The following is a 19,825-nucleotide window of genomic DNA, read 5'->3' on the forward strand; positions in this document are numbered from 1 at the left end:
CTGTAAGTAAACGATCGGATTAGTGTGGCTGCACGTGCGATGGTCGCATATACCGTTAAATCAAACGTAAATATACCAAAAAAACAATTTTAAAAGAAACGTTAAATTTTTAATTATTTGAAAAATGTTTTTTTTTTTTTTTGGAGTAACTAATTCTATTTATTAAGATTTCAAAAGGAATCGTTCAGTAATTCCTCTGAACTTAACCTAATGTGTGATAAAGATAAATGAGACCAAGTGGTATCTTAATTATAAAGTACAAAAGAAAATGTAATATGTTATGTTATCCTCCGGGTAAGGAGATCGCTGGGGTGTACCCTCTTCAGTCTTCGGAGAGAGATGGGATCAGCTAGGATAGTTGCTAGTCGGTTCGGGTGGGCCATAAGCCTGTCGGCATAACGGCTGCTGTGGAAATTAATCTGATCCCCAAGAAGGGTAACTTTCAGATCTCTTTCGATGACTATGTTCGTCACGTACCAGGGGAGCCCAGATGCGTGACGTGCAGCTCTTGACTGGACCACACGGAGCCTATTAAGCTGGGATTTGGCGGCAGTTCCCCACACCTGGATGGCATAACTCCACGTTGGAGCGAGAATGGCTTTGATTAAAAGAGCCTTAGAGCTCATTTGAAGTTTGCTGGAGTGGAAGAGCCAGTCGAGCTTTTTTAGCTTCGCCAGTGACTTTGATTTGACCGACGTGATGTGGGCCCCCCAGGTCAGTCTCCGATCTAGATGAACTCCTAGGTAGCAGTGCGATCTAGCATTGGTGATAGGGCTTCCATTGAAGGTCAGATCTGTGCAGGTTCCGGGTCGCAGGGAAAAAGTTACACAGGCTGACTTTGAGGAGTTAATGGCCACATTCCATTTGGCAGTCCATTTTTCGATTGCGTGCAGCCAATCCTGGACCGCGTTGGAGGCAGTTTGCAGTGAAGGATGAGACGCCAGCATGGCAGTGTCATCGGCGTAAGTGGCCAGGAGCAGCTGAGCCGGGGGGACTTCGGCGTTGTTTGCGGGAGATGGCATGTCAGCAGTGTACAGGGTGTATAGGAAGGGCCCAAGAACACTTCCCTGTGGAACTCCTGCATGAATCTCCTCCAGGCTGGATCGAGCATCACGCACTGCAACGTCGAACGTCCGATTAGAGATGAACGATCTCAGGATGGCATAGTAGGGATTAAGATTGATATTTATAGGCATTGGGTAACGTACTGGCATTTTTGAGAATGTTCCTGAAATTCAAAAGATTTTTCCATTCATTTTGAAGAATATTACTTGACAATGCCGAACTCTCCACAGATTTTAAAATAAAGGTAGTTTAAAAGCCCTTGAAAGTTCAAGAGCTGCCGCTCAGTTTGAATTTAAGCTTTTCGCTCTTCCCCCAGCTTTTGGCATTCCCAATCCTAGTCCTTGTTAGTCCACTTCAACGTCACGACTGCGAAGGACAATGGACAGCACGTGCTGGCATTTGTTTAGCCTTTAGCGTGCGTTAAAATATTATTAAAAACCGTAAGTGCTTAAGAGCAGGATCCTGGTCCCGGCTGTAATGGTCAGTGTGTGATTCGTTTGCTCAAATTAATGTGTTCGCCTGGACTGCGACGACGATTAATGGAGGTGACGGCCTTGCAATTGCTCTCCTAGGACGAAGGAGCATGGTGATGGGATTTTTCAGGGGCAGGACATACACCCACAATCGAGAGTAAGGGACATCACATTCCACTGCCACTGCAAATGCAAATCGAATTCGATTCCGAGTTGTCGAAGTTGCGTAGTAAATGTCAAGGAATTTACACGGGTCGTCTCGGAGATAGTGAGCCTGTGGGGGTGTCCGTTTGAGTTGGTGTGTGTGAGTGTGCGTGCGGCCACAGGACACCCACGCACACAGCTGAACATGCATATGTGTGTATCCATGTGAATGTGGCATCTAATACGCTTTAGTGGTGCAGGTTATGAACCTGCGTGCTATTCGCTCATTACGCATGTGTGAGTGGGCAGCTGGTGTCTATGTGTGCGTTTGTGTGTTAGTAGTACGCATATGCATGCCTCGTGCGAAGTAAGCGAGCTTTTAATTTTTGGCATTCCCACGCACTACACTCAAAGCATGCAGTCCTTTCCTTTTCCGTAGCACACTTTTTCGAGTAAATCAGCAAAGTACCAATATAAACCATTAAATTCAAGATTTCCAGTAATTCTGATTGCTTTTAACTTATTTAAATGTAAAATCAGTAGTGTGAAGTACAAACTCCTTTGTCCAGTTCGATTGTAGCGCCATTTTCGAGTCGTCTAGACCGCACCAGTGGCTTCTTGTGAATAAGCTGGCGGAGCTTTCGTTATCCATTGGAAACAGTGCGAAGAAATTAAGTTTGAAATTGCAGTTCAGTCTTGTCGTGGATGCAGCGCGGATCGATATCGGAGCTAAGAGCAGCGGAAGGCGCTTCTTAGCAAATTTCGACACACAACATTTTTGTATCCCTCAAAATTGAACCGAGAAATCTGCAAAATTAAATTCAACCAACCAACAAAAACGAAAAATACGCGACGTGCTAAAAGCCAGCCCGAAAAGTTACATAAAGTAGGAGCGACAAGAATATCGTGCAAATTCAAAGAAATAATTGTGTAATTGAAAAATCTGTGTGCAGTCTCTGCAACTAATTTCGTATCCAATCAATAGTTCAATCAATACGCATAAATAACTGATTGCTGTGGAATCAACCGCAGTAAAGCGCCCATTTTGGTGGCACTTGCTGTGAGGTGCTTAGAAAAATTTTCGCCTACATTTGCGATATGCAGTGAAAATTTTTTCCGATTTTTAGTATGTACATGTACGTTGGAGTGCTCGTGGGCGCCACAAACTGCGGTGGCAGGGGTATCCGGCGAGCTTTTGGCCCAACCATAACCCCCAGTATTACTAATACAGCCGACTCGGTCGGAGCAACGGTTGTCTGACAACGTATCGATGCGAAGTGTGTGCCGTTATGAATTTATTTGCCAAAAATTATGCAAATCAAGTATACAAAATGCGGAAAACTGAAGGTGCTGAGCATTAAGGACCAAAGAAATCAGGCGAAATCATAAGCAATAATCGGTGCAGTGCCGTTAACAGTCGACGTGTACCGTTAACATCCGCAGCCAACTTCGCGTTGCCGAGCTTTCGCTCCCGCGCGCTCTTACGCTCTCTCTTGGCAGGCGCGGATAAAACGGATTGTCGAGTAACACCAACACAAGGACACGCGAAAAGCTCGCGCTCAAGGACTGGAATACGCGACAGACACACAGCGAGTGAGAGAGAGAGAGAGGGAGAAGGACACTTTACGTTTACGCGCGCAACGTGCGTAGGTGCCTCTGTGTGGGTAAGCCCGAGTGCCACCGTGCGTGTGAATGAAGGCGCCACATAGTGCAACATATCAGGATAACTATGCTGATGCGGCCATGACAGTCAGGACACGGCCGAACATGGACAGGGATCAGCAGCGAAATCGAAATCTGGCGGAGCTGAGGCTCCTGCCCGCTCAGCGCACCTCCACCTCCGCCTTTGAATCCCCCGACTTGCGGTTCAACAAGGCTCGCCGCCGGCGGAGAAGCGAGCAAGTGCCTCCCGTGATCGTGGAATACCGTCGCTCTTACCGCGTGCTCATCGTCAGCGCCCTGCTGGTCAGTCTGGCGGCCAGTTTCGTGACCCTCAGCGCCGGATTCCAGCTGGATGGATCGCAAAACTCCTTTTACACCTTCCGCAAGTGGTACACCGGACTGAATGGGACCCTCGAACTGGAGTTCAAAACGGAACAGCCCAACGGATTGGTTCTCTACACCGACGACGGCGGCACCTACGACTTCTTCGAACTGAAGCTGGTGGAAGGAGCTCTGCGGCTGAGATATAACCTTGGTGGCGGAGCTCAGATCATCACTGTGGGTCGGGAACTGCACGACGGCCACTGGCACAAGGTGCAGGTCCTGCGGAACGATGAGCAGACATCGCTCATCGTGGACGGCGTCTCCCAGCAGCGGTCGACCAAGGGCAAGGAGTTCCAGTTCGGCAAGTTCGCGAGCAACTCGGACGTCTATGTGGGCGGTATGCCCAACTGGTACAGCAGCAAGCTGGCACTGCTCGCCCTGCCATCCGTCATCTTCGAACCGCGTTTCCGTGGCGCCATCCGCAATCTGGTCTACGCGGACCAGCCGGGCGGCTCCACCAGGCGTCAGGAGATCAAGCAGCAGCGCGACATCAAGTGCGGCGACGTGCCCTGCGATCACGGAGAGCTGCCCGCCCGTGAAAGGCCGCTCAGGGTGAGTCCATTATGATTGATCAATGATTAACACTATATATTATATTCCATTAAATGATTCTTAATGTCGCTCTAATATGAAATAAGCCTTAATTTATATGTATCCCTGATTTGGTAAATAATCCTTTAATCCTGCAGGGTGTTCGGGGTGGCAATACAACCGATGCCTGCGAACGGAATGATCCTTGCCAGCACGGCGGCATCTGCATATCCACTGATTCCGGTCCAATTTGCGAGTGTCGAAACCTCGAGTACGATGGCCAGTATTGTGAAAAGGAGAAGGCGCCATCGGAAGCAACGTTCCGCGGTACACAGTTCCTCTCCTACGACTTGGGCCAGACGGGCGCCGAGCCGATAGTGAGTGCCCAAGATGCCATATCCTTCTACTTTCGCACCCGCCAGCCGAACGGTCTGCTTTTCTACACGGGCCACGGCACGGACTATCTGAATCTGGCGCTGCGGGATGGAGGCGTCTCCCTGACCATGGGTCTGGCTAATGGCAAGCAGGAGATGCACATAAAGCCCTCAAAGGTGCGCTTCGATGACCACCAGTGGCACAAGGTCACCGTGCACCGTCGCATTCAGGAGATCTCCTCCATAACCAGCTTCTGTCGGGTGGGTAACTGTATATAAATTTTCTTGGTTCTTTATTCGAAATGGAGTTATTTAATCCCTGCAGCTGGTTACCGTGGTGGATGATGTCTATACGGATCACTCCCACATCGCTGGCAAATTCACCATGCTCTCCTCCTCGCGAGTGTACGTTGGTGGTGCTGTTAATCCCCGAGCGCTTTTGGGCGCCCGTGTACACACTAACTTCGTGGGCTGCCTGCGCAAGGTGGAGTTCTCAGCGGATACGCTTAATCTGAACCTCATAGACCTGGCCAAGAGCGGCTCCAAGCTGATCCAGGTTGCTGGCAATCTGGAATACCAGTGCCCCAGTGGCGATCCACAGGATCCCGTGACCTTCACTACTCGCGAATCGCATTTGGTAAGTTGAAACCTGTATGAAAATATAAAAGTGATGAATTAATATTTTGTTGTTATTTTAAAGGTCCTTCCTCCCTGGGAAACTGGCAAACAGAGTTCTATAAGCTTCAAATTTCGCACCAAGGAACCGAATGGTATCATTGTCCTGGCCACAGGATCCAAGCAACCACGGGCCAAAAACGTGAGTCTACTCAATAGGTTATCTTGAGCCATTTTGCATAATTTGAATCCATCAGCCCGTTTTGATTGCCATTGAGCTGCTGAATGGGCACATCTACATCCACTTGGACCTCGGATCCGGAGCCTCCAAGGTACGAGCCTCGCGACGTCGCGTGGACGATGGCGACTGGCATGACCTGATTCTTCGGCGGAATGGACGCGACGCCAAGGTGAGCGTGGATGGGGTGTGGAACGACTTCCGGACGCCCGGTGACGGCACCATCCTCGAGCTGGACGGGCACATGTACCTGGGCGGAGTGGGACCCGCCTACAATAGCGTGTCCTGGCCGGCGGCCATTTGGACGGCCACGCTGCGCCAGGGATTCGTGGGCTGTTTGCGTGACCTGGTGCTGAGTGGCAAGGCGATCGATATAGCGGCATTTGCACGTGTCCAGGATTCGGGTGAGTAGTCACGACAGCGATGGTCATCCACTGATAGCGCGTAACCCGATACCTGTAACCCACTTGGGCACACAGCCTCCGTAAAGCCATCGTGCCATGTGCAGGCCAACGTATGCAACGGCAATCCTTGCCTGAACGGAGGCACCTGCCTGGAGGGCTGGAACCGACCCATCTGCGACTGCTCGGCCACGCTGTACGGAGGACCCACCTGTGGACGGGAACTGGCCACGCTGGCCTTCAACGGCAGCCAGCACATGACCATCTGGTTGGGCAACGGACAAGGCACCAAGACGCAGACCGAGGAGCTGGTCATCCGCTTCAAGACCTCACGTCCGGCGGGACTCCTGCTGTTGACCAGCGCGGAGTCCAACTCGCCGGATCGTCTGGAGATCGCTTTGGTGGCGGGAAGGGTGCGGGCCAGTGTGCGGTTGAGCGATCGCGAGAAGGTAAGTCTTTCCGGGGGAGGTGCTCAACGTGGCAGCATTTGTCCTTTGCTCCAGAAAATCGCCTTTAAATTTCAACCTTGGGTAAATAGTCTGTATTGTAACCCCAAGGTCAATGCAAAATTAAATATGATTTTCGAGGGCATTGGGACAGCATTCTGAGTGTGTGATAATCCCTTCCAGAACTTGCTGGCCGGCCAGTCGGTGCTCAACGACAACAACTGGCACACGATCCGCTTCTCGCGCAGAGCCTCCAATCTGCGGCTGCAAGTCGACGGGGCTCCCCCCGTCAGGGGTATGTTATGTATGTATCAACAGCACATCTATGCCCTACTACGTGTCGTGCCGTGTCGTTTTTTTTTACCAACCAACTGAACCAACCAATGAACCAACCAATCGACAACCTACCAACCCCCTTCGTAGGCTCATAGGATACCCCCAGCGATAAGCTTTCATGAAAGGTGCTCCACGCACCGCTCGCAGGTTCAAGTTCAAGTAGGAATGCCAATGGCCTCTCGGCAGGAAGGTGTGTGAAGGTGCTTCAGGACGGTCAAAGAGAAAAAAAATTAAGAAAGCAAAGTGTTTCAGAAGATGAAGATAAAAAGCAGAAGAAAGTAATAATAACAGTAAGGGTGGGAGGAAGTCAATAAAGGAAAGTGTAGTCAGCGGCGCGTTTTCCTGTTTTTAAGTTCCACTTAATCTTTTTCAGTTGAGAGCTTTTCAGTTAACAACGATTCTCACACCAACACAGCCCACAGCCTCACGAACACGCACACATATGAACACATGCGATTACACTTGAAAACGAAATGCAGTGAAAATCCACATCGAAAAAGAAAATAACCGAAGAAAATCAAGAACAAAAAAAAAATGTACTTAGCAAGATTAATTTATCTCCCATTTCTCATGACACATTTCTCGAACTTCCTTACTCCGACGATGATGAACTGATTTGATCTAGACAGCTCTGTATCCACCATCCAAACTATCCACCTATGTCTACCCCGCTCTGTATCTCTGAACATCGTTAAGCATCTGCAAAATATATAGTTTGAACATCATAAGACACCCGACTCCACTTCCACACCATTCCACACATTGTACGCCTCTCCGAAAGTTTGAATCATAAGTCGAAGGTCCTGGCGGATCGGGATTCTTCGATTGCATACTCAAATAACTCATTCGTAATGATTTTTTATATACTTTGCTCTTGTAATCTCCTCTCAAAACTCTTTCAAACATCTCGATGTTGTGTTTTTATTTGCGATACCTACTTACTTACTTACTTATTCGTTTGATTTCCCAATTGCGATTGCCAATTAAATTCCAATTACAATTCAATTCCAATTCCTAAGCCCACACAGAAAGTATTGTAATCGAATAAGCGTAAATACGAAAGCAAAGAAAGTTGGACAGCTGTAAAGTTTCAGCCTTAAGTGTTTTGACTACCATTATATTGATTGTCTTGTAAATTGTTTTGTCCTTGATATTCGAGTGTATTATTTGGTTTTTATTAAAGTTCTGATAATTATGTTTGCCTTCGTTTTGTTGTTGAGTAAATGGCCGGCCAAGCGAAATTTTTATGTTCCTCACCAATATGATTTTCATAAAGTATGATATATGATATATATGATAACAGTACTTTTTAATATCCTTATAATACTTTCATTTTCAAAATTTTTTTTATATTTTCCATTTGGATTCTTTAGTAATCCTTTGGCCCAGCTCAGCATCTTTTTTGTATGTTTAATTTATATTTTTTGTAAATATTTATCTTGTAAAATGAGTTCTCGTTTACAGTCCTATGATAATCTAAACAATGAAATTAACTAAAACAACTGCTGTACCATAACTTAAAAGACACGTGCGGTATGTAAACGTTAAAAGGTGTTTGTTTCAGACTTCTACCGAATGTAGAACAGCGAACAACAGCCATGGTGTTTCGAGCACCACAACATGTAATATCAGTGTCATATGCAAATGCAATTTCCCTATCACAAGCGTGATCTAAATGACCTTTTGAAAAGAAAGCGAAATGCGACCGAGCCAGAAAAATAATAATGAAATACAAAGAAAGAAAAAAAAGAAAAAAGCTAAATTAACGAGTAAGGCGAACAATGCAAAATGACGGGAACGCAGCGTAAATAATTCCTAAGTACAATATCGTTTTTCGTTTCATGTTTTAGGCGAGAGAAAAAAATCGACACGCAAGAACTCGGGGAAACATTTTTTTGCCCAAATCGCTCGATGAAAGTCACGCTATCGGCAAATTGCGATTGCCATTGGAAAATGGCATTGATATTGGTACGAGCGTTTGAGCCTCATTGAGTCGAGAGGGCAAAACAATGTTTGAAAGCGCCCAGGGCTGTAATTTTGCACCATTTAATATGTAATTAGCTTTGTGTTAAGTAAACTCAACTATCGTAAACATCAATACAACAATACCGCAACCGCAACCAAATTGCAACTAACTAATCAAGCCTAACGTGTCTCACGTAAAATTAGATTCTTGTTGTGTAAGTGTGTCCAAAAAATGAAAATTAAACACCCAAAACGAAGAGAAGGATTAACTAAAGGCAGGCGATGGAAAAGGCTATAATGGAAAACTAAGGATCACTTTGAAAATATGCCATTATAGGCCCGTTTTGTTCCTTAGAATCTGATTATTCACAATTAAAAGATAAATTGTTATAACAAAGAAATAAATTATTAGATATCTTAACTTTCATATCACTTGATATTTATATAATTTACAAACTATCCTGAGTGCAAAGTTACCATAATATCAGAATGAAGAATGAAATAAATATGAGTTTGTTTCTTTAAAAATTTAGAATGAGTTAGAAGTTTCCTTTATAGCCGTATCCTGCTCCTGCCTCAAGGAAACAAACACACACACTCACACAATTTGTGAACTGAAAGTCTCGCACACCTGCACAGGCACACACCCACACTCTCTCAAGCACCGTTGCACGGAAGTACTCACAAACACACACGTGACGCGTTTGCATGTGAGCACCTGAAAACCAAGCAGCAGCCCGAGCAATGAAACTATGATAATAACCCATAAAGTAACAAGCAAAACCAATGGCTGTCAGTCGGAATGATATAGCCTATAGCCCACATACTAGACCGCATGACCTGCCCACGAGCCAAAGTCGGGCTGCATAGCAAATGCGCCAAATTGCCAGCTGCAACAACAGTGCCCTACTTCGACTTCTGCCCACCGCCCACCACATCGCCACCTCTCTTTCTCTCCACCTCTATTGTTCTGTTTCTCTCTCGCTCTCTCTTTCTCTTTATTGCTATGTAGCACTGGCTGTTTCTGTCTCTGTCGCCGCAGTCATTTGCATGTCAAGATGTCAATCATTCGGTGGGCCAACGCGTCGTATGCGCAATGTGGTCGCTCGTTAAGGCTAATGCACCCTTATTAACTTAGACGTAGTCGCCGCACACACACACACACACACACACATACAGTCAAAACACAAATACACACACACGAAACTCTCTAGGGCACAGATTAACACATTTCCATTTACATTTACAGAAAACATGGACAGTTTACCAATACCCAGATACCCATCGATGTTTAGTTCAATGTCGTTGAGCAATGACCAAATTACTTTTGGTTTTTATTGAATTATCCCCGTTATTACCGATATAATCCCTGACCTTTTGAGTTGCCATTATTTCTAGACCGTAGGTTGCCTCAGGAATCTTTTTCCATACTTTTACTTTTCCTCGGTTCCCCCCACGCACAGCTGAGAAATGAAAATTCAAATGAAATTATCTGAAATGTCACCGCCACCGTAATCGTATTGAAAATGTATCTCACACACCAAAACTAGACTAAGAAAAGATGAAAAAAAAATGTACTCCTCAAATGTCAATCAATGCATATTCGTATGTAAACAAGAACAAAATGCGCACCAACTAACCTAATCTAACCAACTTAGCGATCTCTTTACTTTACTTACTTTCCTTTGGTTTGCGCTGTGGCAGCGATTTTCGATTATCGATTTCGTTTCGTCTTAATTAACAACTACAATTACTATCCGTACCAGTACATTGTATGTAATGTAATCTGCACCTTTCTTTAGTATGTACCAAGCTGCAACAACTAAATAATAACAATACTCCAATCGAATTCCAACTACATTCATCCACTTTTCGAGTGAAAAATACAAATGCTTGAAAAATCTATGAACCAACAAAACTAGATCTATGTCTACTAAAACCGCATACCTATATCTACTCTATACTCTTATATACTCTTTGACATTTGCGTATGTGCTTCTTGTCACCAACTATACTCCATATACTACTCGTACCAACAACCTATATATATATCAATATATCTATCCAACCAAACGTATACCCATATGTAACCAATGTTAACGGTACTCCGCCTAGTCAACAACTTAGATCAAAGCCAATCCTGGCTAGACAAACCCCATGGCGAGGCCACCGAGTTTTATCCATTTCTTGTCTTTGGAAATATTCCTTTCACAGCCGAAACGATTCTGGGTCGCCACAGTACCATGGAGATCCGTTCGGTTCACCTGGGTGGTCTCTTCCATGCCGAGGAGGAGATCCAGATGACCTCCACCATGCCGAACTTTGTGGGTCAGATGCAGGGTTTGGTGTTCAATGGCCAGCGGTGGGTATCGATGTAGCATACTTAAGGGATTGATCTCTATTTCGTCCTCTTATCACCCAGCTATTTGGACATTGTCAAGAGTCTGGGTCCGGAGCTCTCGGCTCTGCCCAGTGCCACCTTCAAGTTGACAGCCCGCTTCGTGAACTCTCCGGCCGGACAGCCCTACCATGCGGCCACGTTCCGCTCCAAGCACTCCTACGTGGGTCTGGCCATGCTGAAGGCCTACAACAGCATTTCCATTGATTTCCGCTTCAAGACCGTGGAACCCAATGGTCTGCTGGTCTTCAATGGCGGACGACGCAACGATTTCGTGGCAGTGGAACTGGTCAATGGTCACATCCACTACACCTTTGATCTGGGAGATGGTCCAGTGACAATGAGGGACAAGTCGCGCATCCACATGAACGACAACCGCTGGCATCAGGTCAGCATTAGGCGCCCGGGACCCAAGACGCACACCCTAACCGTGGATGACTCCTTCGAGATTATCAGCCTGACTGGAAACAACATGCACCTGGAGCTGGCAGGTATTCTTTACATCGGTGGCGTCTTCAAGGATATGTACTCGAAGTTGCCGGCCTCTATCTCGTCGAGGTCCGGATTCGAGGGCTGTCTGGCCTCCCTGGACCTGGGCGATGCATCTCCCTCGCTGACCAGCGATGCAGTGGTACCCAGCTCACTGGTGGTCAGTGGCTGCGAGGGACCCACCAAGTGCAGCCAGAATGCGTGTGCCAACCGAGGAAACTGCGTGCAGCAATGGAATGCCTATGCCTGCGAATGTGACATGACTTCCTACACAGGACCCACTTGCTATGATGGTAATATATACAATCTACTGTCTACTTCTTTGATTTATAATATATTATGCTATCCAGAATCGATTGCCTACGAGTTTGGCAACAACAAGGGCATGGTGCAATACACATTCCCGGAAAACGCACAAGCTGACACGGAGGAGGATAACATAGCACTGGGCTTCATAACCACCAGGCCGGATGCAGTGCTCCTGCGGGTGGAGAGTGCCACCACGCAGGACTATATGGAGCTGGAGATAGTGGAGGGCAACGTCTTCATGGTGTACAACATCGGGAGCGTGGATTTGCCGCTGGGCGAGATCGGAACGAAGGTCAACGACAATGCCTACCATGTGGTGCGGTTCCAGCGCAAGGGAGGCAATGCCACGCTCCAGCTGGACGACTATAATGTGCAGGCACTGACGCCACAGAGTAAGTAAACAAGGGGATAGATCAGCACAGGGGGTACCTAATGCTCTACCGATCTTTCTTCTCCAACGGCTTGCAGGCCACCACTCCACCGTGTTCAATACCATGTCCAACGTTCAGGTCGGCGGCAAGTTCAGTCGGAACGGTCGCAATCGAATCGAGCGGCCGTTCGCCGGCGTGATCGCCGGACTTTCGGTGAACAAGTTACGCATCTTGGACTTGGCCGTCGAACGCGACCCCCATATCACCATCCGCGGAGATGTTCAATTGGTAACTGGAGTATTAGATAGAAATGATCTGCAGAGAATGCAGCAGGTTAGGGAATTTATTTGAAATTTTATTTGAATTCCTCTCAACTTTCAACTTTCCAAGTATTTTTCTCATCGTAAACCAAGTTTATTCGAAATTCTTTCTTTGATTAAAAACCAAAACAAAAAAAAAGAAACCAAAATGAAATCTAACCAAAATTGTTGTATTAATCCGCTTCATGAGTTGTGGAACCCCTTTTCCCAAATTGATTTGACATGATTTGATTGCACCACCGAAATTCGAAAACCCATTCGAATACTCGTAATGTACAGTTCCCGAGCACTATCCTGATATTTTAAATGCATAACCGTGTTAATCGTATCGAATGAAACCGCATCTGTACATTGAAGTCATCGTCATCACAATCAAATCCGGGAAATTCGGTTCGACATTCAGTACAAACGTTAACCGTTCCAACTAAACCAAAGTATTAGCTAATTAACTGTATAATCTAGTGTAAATGCTGCATTTGAATTTATGAATTTATGAACTTATGAATTTATAATTTACCTCGGGTGCCTTCGTTTTTTAATGTACCGCTTTGATCGCACTAACCAAATAACAAAAGCCAATTAAGATTTGCCAGACTAACCAGCCATTTAAGTTTCCTCGATTTGTTTCCATTGCTGCACAGCACATTAACCAATAACTGTGAATATATTTAATAAGCTATATAAACTGATACGATTTACTATGCACTAGAACTCGTCGCACTTATGCAGCATGACTCTAATCAAAGCTCACATTAAACATAAGTACACTGAAACAAAGGCAAGTAAAAGCCAGTGGAGATACAAAAGTTTGAAGAAAAAACAAAACCTCGCTGGAGCTACTCATAAAATTTAATTAAATCAAATTAAATCTGAAAGAAGCTTCTCCATTGGCTTCATGTGCCCACACCCACCCACACATAATCGAACAGCACCTAACAAACTTACTAATCCAGTTAACAAACCCCATACAATAACCATCGCTTGGCCCGGCTGCCGCCAGATCAACTGAAGTAAAATTAGACTTTGAACTCTACTCGACAGACGCCGGCGAGTGGTTATCCGGGTGCGCTGGACGATCTGATATTCTCGGGAGCCGGATCCGGATGTCGCGGCGACGACGAGGACGATTGCACGCCGCCATTCGAATCGGGTAGCGGGGATGATCTCATAACACCAGTCTACGTGCCGCCCACCAAGCAGACAACCACGTCCCAGCAGGGGAATAGCTTGAGTACCGGCGGGAGCAGCAGCGGCGGTGTCATCACCAATGGCACGGAGCGTGCCTGCGACGACGAGGACTGCGTTCATGGATCCGGGGACTACGGCGAGACAACGGAGCAGTTCACCTCGACGAGCACCGCCCGCGGTTCAGGTGAGTGCCTACAGCGTTGTGTGTTGGTCTCATTTCGTCATTGGCATTTGGATCAATCACGGAACTACACAAAAACAACAAGAATCTACACCAAGCACACACACACGCACACACACTTCATCACAGACATTAGCTAGCCCCACTCGAAATTCAAGTTAAGTAGACGCCATTAAGTATACGCCCTAGTAACGTAGATAACGAGTTAACGATTAAGCTGTGGGTTCAATTGTGTTCGTATTGAAGTTGAAGTTTGAGTTCGAGTTCGAGTTATACTCTATATATATGTATATTCGAAGCTCTTGCTCTATATAACCGCATAACCGTTTAGCTAGTGACGCTTTGCCTTTTTCAGTTCAGTTGTTCAATGCTCCACGGAGATCGAGGAAGTTAGGTTATTGCCAATGCAACGCCAATGCCTTGAACGCTTACACAATAAGACAATATATATATATCTATATAAATATATATGAATATATGTTCAGATATCGCCTCTATCGCACCCCTCGCAATGCATCAACCCAACCAGAAACCAAAATCAATCAACTCGCCGTGTCATCTCAGCTCAGATCAGCCCAGAAATAAACTAAAAAAAAAAATATATATATATATGAAAAGTATCGCAACAATCGTCGCCTATATCCTTCATCTCCACCTGTTGCCGATGATCGATTGCCTTCTAATTTGAACTGACAACGAGTACGCCTTATGTGTCTCTTTCAGAATGTGAAATCGCCTTCATATTTCTGACTGTGATAGCGCCATGGATACTCTGTAAATTCCCATAAGCAAACAGCAAACCAATGCAACCAATGCAACCAAAGCAATGCACTTAGGCTAAGCTTCCAACTAGACCTCTGTCTAACTGTATGACTAACTCTAGCATTAACGAGAGCTAAACCACCAGCAACAGCAACCAATGCAAATAACAAATGCAACTTCAACAGCTACAACAACAACAACAACTATAACAGCCAGAACCACAACAACAACAACAACCACACCGATCATTGGCGAGGGTTTTTGGTTGAGTGAGGGTTAAGCGTTAAGCGATAAGGGTTAAGTCAAATGCACCACCTCGCATATATATAATATATAAATATATATGATATATATGGGTGCACCGATCGAAGATGTATATGTTTTGTACATAGTAGCGATAAAAGCAGCGTCTGCAAGTGTAAGATGTGATTTTCCCAGTCCAGTTCCTTCTCCACCTTCTCCTCCTCCTCGACATTTATTCCCTCGATTGCATAACTCTACCGTTCTTCCAATTCCAATTTGTGCATATCGTGCGAATAGATCGAAGGTCCAGCACCCCCAACAAGAATGACACACCTCAACATATCTCTCAATATCTACAAATCTCTAATCCTCTCTAACTGTGTTGAATAAACTATTGAAAGCAAAGCACAACTGGCGGTTCAAGTGATTTTTGGGAGGGAAAGATGACTCAATTAAGGGTTTCCGAAGTAAGCATTGTAAAGCAGAATTCAGTTTATTATGATTAGTTTCTGAAATTCTAGAATAAATTTTTACGTATTGGAAGACATGTTGTGAACCCATGGAGAAAATTTTAAATATCATTTATTCTATTTAATGGGGTTTTAAGAAATATCGAGGGTAGCAATGCAACCACTAAGCGCACAAACACACTCGCAACAAACATACAAGTATAGAGCACCCCACTTGAGAACACTTGAATAAACCCAAACCGACTGCTTGCAGAGTCCAACAACGAGATGGTGACCATTACCACCACGGGACGCAGCGATGTGACCACGGAGCAGCACCAAGGCAGCAGTAGCAGCAGCAGCAGTGGCAGCACTCCGTCCTACGCAACCACGCAGTCGAGCAGCAGCAGCAACAGCGGCGGATCGGCAGCCAGCACGCCGGGTCAGGTGAGCACGACCAGCAGCGTGGCCACCACGTCCACGCAACGGGCGACCAGCAGCAGCACCAGCACGAGCAGCAGTACAACCACGACGACCACGACAACGACCACCACTCAGGCCACACCGCCTCCAGAGATCCGGAGTACGGTAACCGAGCGGGACACCACGCCCTATGATGTTTATATCGCTGGTGGCGGCATGGGTGGGTCCGGTCGAAATGATCACGATCGCATGCAGCTGCCGGACGAGCACCACCCACTGCCACCGCTGCCGCCACCCATTCCGCCGCAGGATCCACCTCCATACGGACCTTATGGCGGCAACACGTACAACACCAACATGAACAACTACCGTCCAAAGGGTAAGGGCGGCAGAATCAACTCGATCGAGGAGGAGCGTACCGCCATGATAATCGGCATAGTGGCGGGCATACTGATCGCAGTGGTGCTGGTCATCCTGCTGGTCCTGTGGCTCAAGTCGAATGGCGATCGTGGCTACAAGACGGAGAGCGAGAAGGCGGCCGCCTATGGATCCCACAATCCGAATGCTGCACTCCTAGGGAATACTAGCACCAATGGATCCTACCACCAGCAGCGACAGCACCATATGCAGGGCGGTGGAGGAGGTGGAGGTGCAGGGCAGCAGCAGCATCATGGCCAACAGCAGATGCACAATGGGCACAACGGAAATGGAAATGGAGGAGGCGGCGGCGGTGGCGGCATGATGTCCAGCGGAAGTGGGTCACTTGGCTATGGCAGTGATGGGCGACCCCAGATGGCGGGCTTGGTGCAGCCGAAGGCCAAGAAACGCGACTCCAAGGACGTCAAGGAGTGGTATGTGTAAGGCGGCATGGTCGCAGGGAATTATCGTCAAATTAGCAATAAATGCAATTAGTGCAAAGTGAGCGGAAAGTGAAAGTGAAAGTAAAAGTCCCCCTAAGATACGAGAAACCAACAAACACACACATAAGCGTCTATAAATATATTTATTTTATTTAGCAGCCTCGTAACGTTAATTAAACAATTAGAAGCGGACGCAGTCGGACATTGTGTGTACAAACGGAAACGGAAGTGGACGGAAGGATAATAATATGTAGATGGCGCCTTGCGCAGCTCGGTAGGTGGGCATCACGCAATTCACGATGGCTGATAACGTTAGCAGCGAGCAGAAAGAGCAGATAGCCGGTAGCAGATAGCTGATAGCCGATAGCAGATAGACACGCAAATACTTTAGACAAGTGCATCTGGCCAGGAGCATTGGTTCACCGCAAAAGGTAACGTTTAGATTACGCCTAAGAAATTATAGCTTCAACTCAAGACTTGATAATAGATACCACTACCACTGGAGAGCAGCCACAACCATCAGCGAATAAGCATATTACACTAAACGAATAAAACTATATATATTATATATATCACAGCGTTACGATAAATTATGCCACTAGCCAATAAAGTAATTGTGTAAAATATTTCGCCACAAAGTATGCTATGAAAAGTTCGAAGGAAGAAGGTCCAAAACCGAAAGCGAAACCAATTAAACTGCAAATCTTCTAGCGAAACCACTAAACAATTTAGCAGAAATTCAATATAAACGTACTTAAATATATATATTTATATGTAAACGTAAAGTAATGAGGTTCTGAGTGGTTTATTTCTTCGCGTGTAAAGTTACAAAATGTGGTGCTGTAAACGTAGGAGACAAAAATTGGTTGACTCAATAATAGTAATAATAATAATAATAATGACGGGGAATGCAAGAATTTATGCTACAGATTGTTTGTTGAATTGAAACCGGCTTTAATTAGTTAAAATGTAAATGAGATAATGGTAAACCTAAAGGATAACGAAATTAAATCAAACACTATAATACGGAGGAAACAGTAGAAACCCACGATTTGGTTGACGTATACGTGATGCGACTTTTTCGTTTGCGTGCAGCAACTCGATGCTACTTTGAGTTAGTCCCTTCCACTCCCGAGCCCCACACATATACTTTTTATATGTATTTGAGACTAAATATTGTGACCGACCTGCGTGCAATATGAACTCAGACATATCAAGGAAAAGACAAGACACACACACTAGCACACTTACACACGAAACACTCTAACACACACGCAAAATTCGAAGACACTGAAGCGAACCTACCTAGCTTTTCTACAACAACTGCTATTCAATGTGAGCGAGCATTACTTTACCGTCGACTAATGAGGAAATCAAGCAACAATTTTACAGTATTATAGCAGCTTTAAGCGTATTTTTCGAAGCCCACGTGACGTATACACAATCAGCAGTCACCAGCACACTCACAGCTTACACCCACATACAGTTACACAAGCACACATACATAGACGCGAAATTCGATATTCAGCAAGCCGCCATTAAATTCTGTATACATATTTATAATCGCATATATCATTTTGATGCGCTATATTAAAATTTTTGTCTTACTATCAATACCAATTAGTGTATCATTTTGGATTAGATATACACTCGATATACTACTACTAATACACGCACACTCACCTCACTCACACAATCACCAACTCACGCATTCGATCACTAGCGAAATTACTGGACATACTTCTCTCGAATTCTTAATGGAAACCAAGGCGAGGTATGCTGTAAATACCTAGGAAAGTACTATATATACATGAATATATATATATATATATTTAACAACTAAAAAACATATATATACTGCATTTCAAGAAACTTTTGATATATTTTCGAGTTTTTTAAACCCTTAACTTGTATACAAAAAGGAAGCGAAAGCGAAAACACGAGACAAACTAGCAAATCTAGCTGAAATGAACACCTAGGACAATTACAATTACAAGTACATAGCGAAACACAGTACATACAGTACAGTACATAAACACAACTATATATACAGGACATACACGCATACATCCAAACTATACTATTTATAAATGTACATCTATACAAAATATACATACATGCATACCATATAACGTACGAGTATGTTTAACGAACAATGATTATTATTACGAATTACGTCCCTTCGATTTGATAATGAAACCAAACGAAAAGATACCACAAATTTTAACGCTGTTGATAACCAAAACCATTCCCACTTATATATGTAACACTCTCTCCCGACAACTTTCTCTCTATCTCTTCACAATGTTAATGCTGCACAATGAAAACTCTGCATTTAAAGTAAACCACTAACATTTATTCGTTTCGATTCAAGAGAAAACCAAATTATATATAACTAATTATACAAATTTGCCTTGCGATTTATCAGCGAGCACACGATATTGAATCCAAAATCCAGATGGGGAGCTTAAAATATCCGCGATAAAGAAATCGAATCGACACGCCCCCAAAAGCAAGATCTTCTTCATTGTTTCAAAACGAGTTAAATTTTATTAAGATCAAAACCAAATCAAGGTAAATGTTATGTATGTATGATATAGTGGGAGGATCGTGAAGGACAAGTACAGTTAGTTGTATGAGTAAAAGTAACATAGTTAAAGCATGTAACTTAATAGTTCAAGGATCGGAGGAGCTGCGATTGCGAGTGGGAGCGCATATAGAGGGGAACGATCGCAAGTATCGGTACTAAAACTTACTTCTACTTAGGCTTAATATCATTGTTATCTAATCTATACATATATAAAAACCGACACACAACACCCCACATATAACGGAGAATATGTATATTAACATGTATTGGATGCGCGGCGCTTGAGCTGTGCCTATATATATAAATATATATATATTTAACAAATTGTAACGTGTATATGTAGCGGCAGTGATTGTTAAAGAAATTGCTTTGTTTTGTGTTAGATTTTATAATTTACGAGAAAACCAAAAACAAAAATTGTAAAACGCATACAAATACAGAATGACTGACAAAACACAGAATTATAACATTGCATATAATAAATACAATAAAACTATAATTGAAAAACAAGGTTTGTTAATGCTTCTTTGTTAAGTAAGATCTGTCTTTAAACTCAAAAGATATTGTAGATTCAGAAGTCACTGAATTATTTTTCAAATTTTAACTTC

The 19,825-nt window shown here is 44.7% G+C and overlaps 1 protein-coding gene across 9 annotated transcripts; it reads left to right on the plus strand.

Moving 5' to 3' along the window:
- The first annotated feature begins 2,250 nt into the window (after positions 1–2,250).
- LOC6607440 (neurexin-1) lies at positions 2,251–19,727 on the plus strand. Of its 9 annotated transcripts, XR_004362009.1 has the most exons (14): positions 2,297–4,280; positions 4,418–4,894; positions 4,959–5,270; positions 5,334–5,450; positions 5,506–5,890; positions 5,966–6,336; positions 6,517–6,637; positions 10,849–10,996; positions 11,057–11,814; positions 11,872–12,222; positions 12,299–12,534; positions 13,542–13,893; positions 15,619–17,058; positions 17,115–19,727. XR_004362009.1 is itself a non-coding variant. In XM_032720858.1 (13 exons), the coding sequence occupies exons 1-13, from the start codon at positions 3,375–3,377 to the stop codon at positions 14,676–14,678; spliced, it is 4,599 nt and encodes a 1,532-aa protein (XP_032576749.1). In that variant the 5' UTR covers positions 2,251–3,374; the 3' UTR covers positions 14,679–15,306. The 9 variants fall into 9 exon arrangements, 8 of the variants coding, with proteins under 8 accessions (XP_032576749.1, XP_032576750.1, XP_032576747.1 ...); XM_032720858.1 differs by lacking the exons at positions 15,619–17,058; positions 17,115–19,727 and adding an exon at positions 14,614–15,306 and having other exon boundaries at positions 2,251–4,280; XM_032720859.1 differs by lacking the exons at positions 15,619–17,058; positions 17,115–19,727 and adding an exon at positions 14,614–15,306 and having other exon boundaries at positions 2,258–4,280; positions 13,563–13,893.
- Positions 19,728–19,825: the final 98 nt, after the last annotated feature.

This window comes from Drosophila sechellia, chromosome 3R (assembly GCF_004382195.2).
Source record: "Drosophila sechellia strain sech25 chromosome 3R, ASM438219v1, whole genome shotgun sequence".
NCBI classification, from domain to species: domain Eukaryota; kingdom Metazoa; phylum Arthropoda; class Insecta; order Diptera; family Drosophilidae; genus Drosophila; species Drosophila sechellia.